Source organism: Tubulanus polymorphus, chromosome 4, assembly GCF_964204645.1.
Source record: "Tubulanus polymorphus chromosome 4, tnTubPoly1.2, whole genome shotgun sequence".
Lineage (NCBI taxonomy): Eukaryota > Metazoa > Nemertea > Palaeonemertea > Tubulaniformes > Tubulanidae > Tubulanus > Tubulanus polymorphus.
In genome coordinates, this window is record NC_134028.1 from 4,906,003 (window position 1) to 4,915,633 (window position 9,631).

The window sequence follows — 9,631 nt, forward strand, 5'->3', positions numbered from 1 at the left end:
AGTTGTTCCGCGACGTTCCATTTGTTTCAATATGGTTGACAGTAGTGACATTTCATAGATTTTTGTACAATTTTCACATTAAAATGCCGTCGTTGTCGTGAGTATTACTCGAATTTGTGGCATCGAGTATCGGGATATATAGAGCAGTTTACGATGAATTCAGTAAGTATCAACAGAACCGCGTAAAATCCTGAAATACACCAGAAATACTGACATATATACAGTTAAACCTCATCAAATCAATTTAAATTAGAATTTATTTGTTATCTTTCGGAATTCCTAAACAAACAAGCAAAACAAATAAAGCTCAATCATTTTTCTTGACAGGACTGGAAACCAGGACAGAATAAAAACAAGAAAACTGGACGCTCATTTGATCAGTTAGATGATGCTTTAGGAGATTTACTTGGCGGAGGTACATTTATAATACAGTCCTTTTAATCACAGCAAAAACTTTGAATATTTTACTCTGAAAAGTACCGGTATTAGAAATAACTTCAGATTCATTTGTTACAATGTTGATTCATGATTTTAGATGATTCTCCACCTCCGGCTAAAAACGCTATTAGAACCACAGCATCATCTGTAAGTAAAAAAATCATTGAATTCCTGCTCTTTAGATCTGGACATTTATCATAAATCACTTCAGCAATCTGTTATTGTTTTTGTAGGCAGCGAGAGGTTCAGCCATGAGAACTAAAGGCAAATCAAAGTAAGTTCATTCAAACCACAGTTTCACGAGAAAAAATTGTAGGCTTAATTCTCTGCATTCAAATATAGAAGATTTTCTTCTCAATATTTCAGCCATCAAGATGCAGACTTTTACAGTAGTATGGCAGCTGTTAGCGAGGAACCATCAGATTTCTCAGATGCTGATCCTGCAAGCTTGGCTAAACAGTTAGAGGTCTGTGATACTGGACCAGTTAACATCCCACGCCAGAAGAAAATATCCACAATTATCAAGAAAATACCTAAGAGACTAATGACGATTCGACTCATGAGCCTTTTTCTAAAGTCACAGAATTGAGTCTAAACAATCTCTATAGTTTCTTAATGATTTTGGGTTTTTCTCGAATTAGACAGTTCACTGTCTTTAGAAACCAATTTCAGACCCCAATCATTCAATCAAGTAAAAACTTTGTGATTTCAGGACTTGGATGACATGGATGCTCATTTATTCGGATCAGGATCATTAAAGAAACCGTTGAATAAATCTGGACCAGTGAAGAAGGAAGCGACGAGACCAGTGTCTGCACCAGACACGAAGAAAACTGTTACGTTTTCGCCACCAAATTCACCACCTAAAACAGCAGGTTAATATCTAATAGAACACTTCAATAACAAACTGTGTAATAACTATTGATGGAACACTCAGACCTGTTATAACGATAGGCCTAATATAAATTCGCCCATAAAGAATAAAAACAGTCTGGAGGTTCATCCTGATAGCCATCTTCAGGAATGCCAAATTTTGAAGATGTCTCTTACGATATCGTCAAAATGTCAAATCAATAAAAGCTCAGGTAGGTATTTCACACTATTTTTTATTCTAAGTGTGGCATTTTGTATTAATAGACTTCGTATCATCAATGTTGCACTGTATGAGAGTGTAATGTATGTAATTATCTATATATGTATAGAGTATGCAGCTACATCACCTCGTCGTGGATCACTGAAATCACAAGCTAATTTACAGGAACAAGTGAAAAAAGATGTTGAAGAACAATTGAAGGCTAAAACTATCGATTTTGGAGGTATAAATCAAAACCAGCGATACATTCACATTGATTGAAGTCAAGTGTTTTTAAAATCAGTTGTATCATTCTCGTATAGATATAGATGAAGATGATCCGTTAGCCGGATTATTATCAGATGATGAAGATATACCGAAACGAAAACCTGCGAAAAAACCAGTTCCAACCACGTCGACCCCAGTTTCGCAAGAAGGTCGGTAGAAACATTGACATTCATGTCGGAATTTATGGATTTTTCATTTAATCGAATATGAATTGATGGTGTTTTTTAGACAATCGTCCACCAACGCGAAGTGGACCGTCTCAGAGAACTTCACCCCGAACAGATCAGACTCCTACTCAAAAAGGTGCGGTGTTTGCGTCATTTTTCTGAGCAGATTTTCAAGACTGCAAAACTTCAAAACATTTGAATGATATTTTTCTGTGTAGATATTGAACCCGAACGACCAAAAGCCGCGAAGAAAAGAGAAGAAATCATATTTAGTGATAACGATGATGATGTTTTAGGAGGTAAAATTCGTTCAAGTTATGAAATAAAAATCACACACTTAGAATTAGAAATAGAACCTGAAAAGAGTTCTTGAGCAAATTGACTTTATCCTAATAGCCATCTTCAGGAATATGTTCACTTGAATATTTGATCAATTTGAATGATTGTTTGTAGGGATGGGCCTCGAAGATGACGAGCCGAAAAAAGTCGAGACCGTAGAGAATAAACCAGCTCGATCAGTATTCGACAATCTGTTGAAAAGTGACGTCGCTTCAAAACATTTACAAACATCTACGAAACAAGAGAAAAGAGATTTTATACTCGATAAAAAATACCTAAACAAATCACAAAAAGGTAAAAGTTTATCACCAGTGGTTTCTAGTTAACTTGGTTTTCTGTGTTCAATCTTTTTCAGTTTAAATCGAATGAACCTTTGGAGTTGATTGTTGATTTGTAATTTTTCACTTACAGAACCAGAGAAGAAAGAAATGACAGAAGAAGATTTTACATTTGGAAGTTATCGTCCGTCTTCAGCTGCCTCGTCTAGAACCGGTCGTAACAGGTTAGACTAGTCAGTTATTCATTAAGTCCAATTTTATTGAACTTTAGTGTTTCCTGGGAGAACGTTTTCTACTTTCAATTTCAATCATTGAAAACATATTATTTCAGAACTAGTCAAAGAGCTGATATGGCAGCATCTTTGGGATTCCTAGACGACGCAGAAACGAAACCGATGAAACAGGCTGGTCGAAGTCGCGGAGGATTGTCATCGACTCTTCCCGATGATTTCGGTGGAAATTCTTGGTTAGACATGGCGTCTGAATCGAAACCAACGAACGATTCCGCGGACACTAAACCTCCGAAATCACCGGTTACTAAACCGAGCAGTTTGACTTCTCCGCGTAGCGATGACTGGTTAGGATTGGGTAATGATGTCGTCGTGGACACGAAGCATGAATCGACCGGTAGTAACTGGTTGGGATTCGCATCAAATTCTCCGCAAACTGCTCAGAGAAGAGCGAGTATCGCAGTCGAGGATCCGTCCTCGCCGAAAAAACAACCGCCGGAACAACCGCGTCGGATGAGTATCGCTGAAGAGAGACCGTCTTCTCCGCAGAAAAAACAACCCGATTTTACACCTCCCGCAAAACCGCCAGCGAAACTGGATTTACCGGCTGGGTTCGGTGATAAAAAACCAGAATATTTTACCGGTGATTTAGATTTAGACGGAAGTGTCTCGAAGTAAGTGTATTTACTCTGTTCGCTATTATTTTGCTTCTCACTACAGGTACTATGATATTAGCCTGCTTTCTAACTGCATCTATCCCTATCAACTATTTATAGATCATTACCTATAGCTGATACTAATGATAAACTATTTGAAGCTCCACCAAACTGGGAAATGTAAGTTTCTACAGAAGACACGTATTATATACATGTACTTGCACATTAAACCCTGCTTCTTGTAGTGACTGAGACTTTTATTTTAAATGTTTGCTTAAAACAATATCTTGTATTTCTTAACATTGTAAGAAATTTCTCCCTCAACGTAAGATTTACTGCAGGTTGACTGTTGTGATTTATGAAATAATTGTTATATTGTAGGAATAGTTTACCGTGGGATACAGGAAGCAGGAAACACCGTAGAGAGCTGGGTACTGCTGGACCATTAGAATCAACAGGTTCGTTTTATAAAACCATCACAATCATCCACAGATCGCTTAGTTTATTCATGATGAATATTTTATTCTAGGACTGCGGCCGAGTTCAGCTGGTCAGCGGACACCTACAAAGCCTTCAACACCCGTCCATACGAACCAGTCTCACGATCTTACACCGAGTCTAACCCCGGGTTCACCAGCTACAGCCGCTGCTGGTCCCGATGTTCTCGTGGTTCAAATGCAGCAACAACTTCAACAACAACAACTCGATCTGGAACGGCAGCAGCAGCAATGGTTGTCACAGCAACGACAGAAACAACAAGAAATACTCAAACAACAAGTGAGTAATTTAGTTTCATCAACTCTCTGATTATTACAAGTAATCGGAATTGTAAATATTTTCACAAATTATTGTTTACTACAGCAAATGCAAATGATGGAGGCCCAGGTATAATGTCTGTTTTATATCTAATTGAACAATCAAAACTTCAGTTAATTTTTTCTTTTATATAGCACTGTTATTTCTCTCCCAATAGTAGACCAAAATTTGGTTAATTATTCACTTGTTGATTCGTTGGTGTTTTGTGATTATTTGCACTAATTTTTTTTCCGTTCCGACCACATTGAACATTCACTTAGTTTCATTTCACATTATGAATCAATCCAATCATTCTGCACTAGCTTGAAAATAATGATATCATTCTCGTGATAATAGAAAAGGAAATAAAATAAACATTTATTTTTCTAACCACGCAGCAAAGGCAGCATCAATTGATGTTACAATCACAGGTCAGTCTAACCACCCTTAACTCTCAAAAAACCCCTTTCAGATGAACAGATTTTTTTCTGATATTCGAAATTGATGAATATTTTCAGATGCAACTATCTAGTCTTCCTGCAGCAACAGCTCAACCAATGCCACTAGCAGCGATGGGTTTCAGTGGAATGAACACTACTCAGTATACAGAATTAGAGACCAAGGCAAGAATTGAATTTAGAACCATGTACACAGAGCTAAGAGCGCTACAAATTAGGGAATCTTGATGTTAAAGACATTAAAATTTTTATTTTACCAAGATATTGTCAAAAGACAATTAAACATATTATAAAACAACTTACTATGATTTCATTGTTTTGTGAACAGTTAGCAATTGTCAAACATTACTGATTACAACCGTTTTATTTCTGTGTGTTTAATAATGTAGATCAAAAGACTCGAGTTGGAGAAACAACACATTCAATCATTACTGGATTCATCTAAACAGCAGCATAACGACGAGATAGCTGCTTTACAAGACGCTCACAAGTATGTATGAGGGTTCAGTTCTACAGTTCTTCGTTAAGCTTTGACTTCAGAGTTAGAACATTGAAAGTGAACTTATTTTAACTGTAGTGTCAATCAAGAACAATGAAATCTGGTTCTGGTTTGGCTAAAATCATAGCAATTTCAATTGATTTCTGGTCGCTCTATTTAGGAAACAAATGCAGCTTACCGAAGACACATTTAGCAGACGGGAGAGGAGGTTTGTAACTTAATTCATCAGCGCCGTGAAACCGGGTTTTCGTTCGACAAATTTCTGACTAGATTTCAGTTTGTAATTTTAGACTGAAGGAAGAAAGCGATCAGTTAATACAACAGAACACCGATCGTCTGAAAAAGATGGAGAATGAACGATCGGAACTCGTGCTGTCTCATCAACAAAAACAAGAAGAATGGATGATGGAAAAACAGAGAGAAACTGAACGAATAAGAGAACAAAACAGGTACACCATACAGCAGCATTGCACAGACTTATGAGTTAAGATTAGTTTGTTTTCAACTGAATTAAACTCTTAGTCAAATAAAATCTCAGTGTCGAGATCCACAGCGAGTCAAATTTCAATGCTGAACTGGGGTTCGGGTTACAGAATGTTTGGCTGAGATAAGTTTTGATTTTTGAACCCCTAGCTCTTACACTACAGCTCAATATGTTAATGTATAATTGGTCGATTTAGGTTGACTATTGAGGATATGAAGAAGGATCACGATGCTATGATTGAACGCATTAAGAAAGCTAAGGATCAAGAACTTGAAGCTGTTACTAACGTACAATCACACACTCGGTAAAGCTCTTTATTCGCTGCTTACTATTTTGCAAAATTCAGTTGTTTCAATGAATTCAATGGAACTTTTGTGTTCAGATCGTTACAGTTTGTGATGGATAAGATCGAAAGTAACACTCGTAATTTGGGTGATTTGAGTTTGAAAGTAGGAACGCAACACGTGAATAATCTGGATGAGAGAGAGTTATATATAACGAACAAGGAGGAAGAAGTGAAACGTCAGTATCTACAGCAGATTACATCTAAGAATAGCCATTGATTATTGACTGAAGACTTGTAGTTATTTTGGTTTCCATAGACAAGTGGCTGTCCAATATCAATAGTAATATCAATCAACTTGTAGTTATTTTTCTCTAAGGTTTAAGAGATCAACTTCAAAAACAACAGGAAGAAAATGAACGCGAGAGAAATCGACTACAAGATCTCATCTCGAAGATGGAACTTCAAATGAGAGAGCAAAGCAAACAGCTCGAAGCTGTAAGTAATGTGACAAGTATTGAGATCAGTGTTCGTAGGATTTTGTTTTATTGATGTGTGATTCTAATCGCAGGAACGTTGGAAAACTAAACAGGAGCAGAATAAACTAGATTCGATGCAAATGGCGCTGGAAGAAGAAAAAAGAATGGTTTTAGAACAACTTAGTCGTGAAAGACAAGACGTTCAGAGAGCTAAAGTAACAAGACAAATTATGTTGTAGATATTTATAATTTGCAGGGTTAGTTCTAGTACTAGGGAGTCTCAACAATTGACTGTATAATTGTAGGATAACATACTGGCTGAACAGAAGCAAGCGATGGTTCAACTTTACCAAGAACGTCGAGAATTAGCTGAAGAGAAAACGCAGTTTGCCGTACAGCAAAGAATGTTTGATGAGAAAACGCAGAAAGGAGCCGTCAGATCTATGCAGGTATGAGACAATAGTTAGAAGCATGGGCCAGCTCGGCATTTCAACTTAATTGCGCATGATGTGCAGTTTGTACTGCTAGATCTTAGAAATTTGTACTTCATGTAATTTGAAATATAACTTTTGATGATATAAAGCCACAACAAAATCACAACAATAACATACCCAGAAATCCATCCTTGAGATTTGTATAATACATCACAATCAATTTCACTGAGTCACTTCAGCCTCATCTGGTATAAGTTATGAAATAAACTATGTACAGTATGATCATTCGACTCTGCCAAAAGTCTATTAATTTGAAATATGATTTTTGATTTGGTTAAATGTTAGCAAGTTAGAGTTACGTAATAACTACTTCCCCGCTCATATGGATATGGCAAGAACATCCCTATGCTCAATCAATTGCTGACTACATCTAGACATTCAGGGAAGGAGATAATTTACTCACGACGAAATTGAATGTCGGACCTTAACTCGGGGGTGGTATGTTGTAGGCTGATGTAGAGTATGAAGCTGCTGTGAAGAGTATCGCTGACGAACGCAGTAAATTAACGATAACCAGCGACGAATTGAAACGTGAAAAAACTCGACTGATCGCTGAGAAATCGGATCTAGAAAAACAACAACGATCTCTGAATGAAGAGAAAACCAGATTGACCGCGTTAGCCGATCAAATGAAGAGTAGATCTGAGGAAGTTGAAAAAATGGCCGAGGTAAAGAACTTATCGGTAGTTTAAACTAACTGACTGAAAAATTCGAAATATTAATTTCGCTTTTAAAAGAATTAAGATATCTTGATTATACTTGATCTAGTTCTACAAATTAACTCTGAGTCAACTCATTGCAAATGAACTAATTCAAGAGTTCACACAACTGGATCAAGAAAGAGACATGGGATTAGCCAATTTGTCAAAAACTGACATTAATCATACTCAAAGACTTAAGAATAATTGGTGCCTGCTTAGTTTATGGGTTTATAATGTGTTATTTTATTTATAGACAGCAGCTCACACCCGGGATGAAGGCCAGCAAGCACTCGCGTTGAGTCGTAAGATCGAAGCTGAACAGGCCGGTCGTCTACAAACTATTCAGTCTCAATTAACGGCACTACATTCTAAAGAAAAACAAATTGCTCAGGTTTGTATTAGGCAATAAGAGATTCCTTGTGATTAAGAGTCGTTTTCTTGAGTGATCTTAATTCTCTGTTTTCATACATTACAGGAGCGTTTGAATCTTGCTAAAGAGATGAGAGAAATTGAAGATGCTCGTCATTCAATGTTATGCACGGCCTGTAAATCATCATTGCACAATCAGACCCCATTGAGTCAAGGAGTTCAAGGTAAATACAGCAGGGTTGATTAAGATTGATGTTCAATCTTTGTTTAGACAGGGATTAATTTCGAAACAATTACTTGGTTAAATTTGACTCAAATCATGCAAGTTAGATTAGGATATTTGCAATGCTTTACTGATAACCCTGGGTCTTGTTTATTTTGTAGGAAGCCAGAATAAATCGAATGGTCTAGTAGGAATGAATGGAGCCTGGTCTGTTATAGATCAGACTCAGTCTGTACACATCGGTGGTCAGTATTTATCCAGAACTATCGAATTAGATCGTGCTTTACGAATCTGGGAAATTGAGGCTGAAAAGGTGAGATTTAATATCTGCAAGTTTTAGATTAATTCTGGTTTAATCTGAATTCGTAACTTGACAATTTTCTCCCATGTTTTTCAGGATAAGCATTTTCTCGATGATCAGGAAGTTTTCTTGGAAGCGATAAAGCGAGCGCCGTATCACAAACAGCCGTAGAGACAGGAGATCAGAGATACCCTACATACAACTACCAAGCTGCCAACTGTACCTGATTCTCAGAGTGGGATATAGAACTAAATATAACGGATCTGGGAACTGTTTACAATGGAACAAGTTACGCAGGTTTATTCTGATGAGGATATTTGTAATGGAAATAATTTAGTCATAGTTTTTCCGGTCTTTAGACTAAGCCAAAAACATTGTTTTGGTGGACATCGATTGTAGTAAACCCTATAGGCCTATCCCGCATGTAGCTCAGTTAAGGTCTATGTATTCGGATGTATATAAGAGCTACCATGAATGAATAATTGTTAGTGAATGTTTTAGAAATCTTGGGGTGTAGCATCAAACTATGATATGAAGTTCTTTCATTTTTGCCCTGTGCCATACATATACAGTTGTTCTTCAAATTTTTATGGAAAAAATAATTTTGGGGTTTATATGATGGGTTGCTGCACCTCAGAAATCGTATCTTCATTTATACTTATCTTCTTGGAGATATTTTGTACAATCAATTTTATTTATACCTAAAGAAATTAGAAGTAGGGCGTACAAGAAGTCTGGCGATTGGATGTATTTTTTATACTGTCAAGTTATTTGTTACTAGTGATTAATGATGCATGTATATCTGTTTTTATAATTTTTACTAAGATAGTCTATTCAGGAAATAAAAGTATTTTTATATCGGACAAAATCTATTTTCTATTGATGTTTTTATTTGTGTTCTTAGATGTTAAGTGATTATTTGTTCCCGGCGTGTACCGGTGTACATGTACGCCGTCATGTGGCACCCTCTGTGAGGCAGAAGACTATTTTGTTGGTGTATCATTCACTGATGTGGTAAGTTTGGATCCAATCGATCATGTGATACACGGTCGAGTACAGAGCAGCAAATTCACCAAC

At 36.8% G+C, this 9,631-nt stretch overlaps 1 protein-coding gene across 1 annotated transcript; it reads left to right on the plus strand.

The window, feature by feature from the left end:
* Positions 1-33: 33 nt before the first annotated feature.
* On the plus strand, positions 34-9,388 carry LOC141904037 (fas-binding factor 1 homolog). The gene is made up of 32 exons (XM_074792479.1): positions 34-162; positions 328-415; positions 536-585; positions 672-712; positions 805-904; positions 1,151-1,313; positions 1,641-1,754; positions 1,834-1,947; positions 2,027-2,101; positions 2,184-2,264; positions 2,419-2,598; positions 2,716-2,806; positions 2,914-3,486; positions 3,589-3,648; positions 3,850-3,926; positions 3,998-4,245; positions 4,330-4,353; positions 4,662-4,694; positions 4,782-4,886; positions 5,111-5,211; positions 5,381-5,428; positions 5,511-5,669; positions 5,901-6,008; positions 6,087-6,226; positions 6,367-6,485; positions 6,559-6,681; positions 6,772-6,915; positions 7,410-7,628; positions 7,915-8,052; positions 8,137-8,254; positions 8,415-8,566; positions 8,651-9,388. Exons 1-32 carry the CDS (start codon positions 154-156, stop codon positions 8,723-8,725), a joined length of 3,870 nt encoding a protein of 1,289 aa, XP_074648580.1. The 5' UTR covers positions 34-153; the 3' UTR covers positions 8,726-9,388.
* The last annotated feature ends 243 nt before the right edge of the window (positions 9,389-9,631 follow it).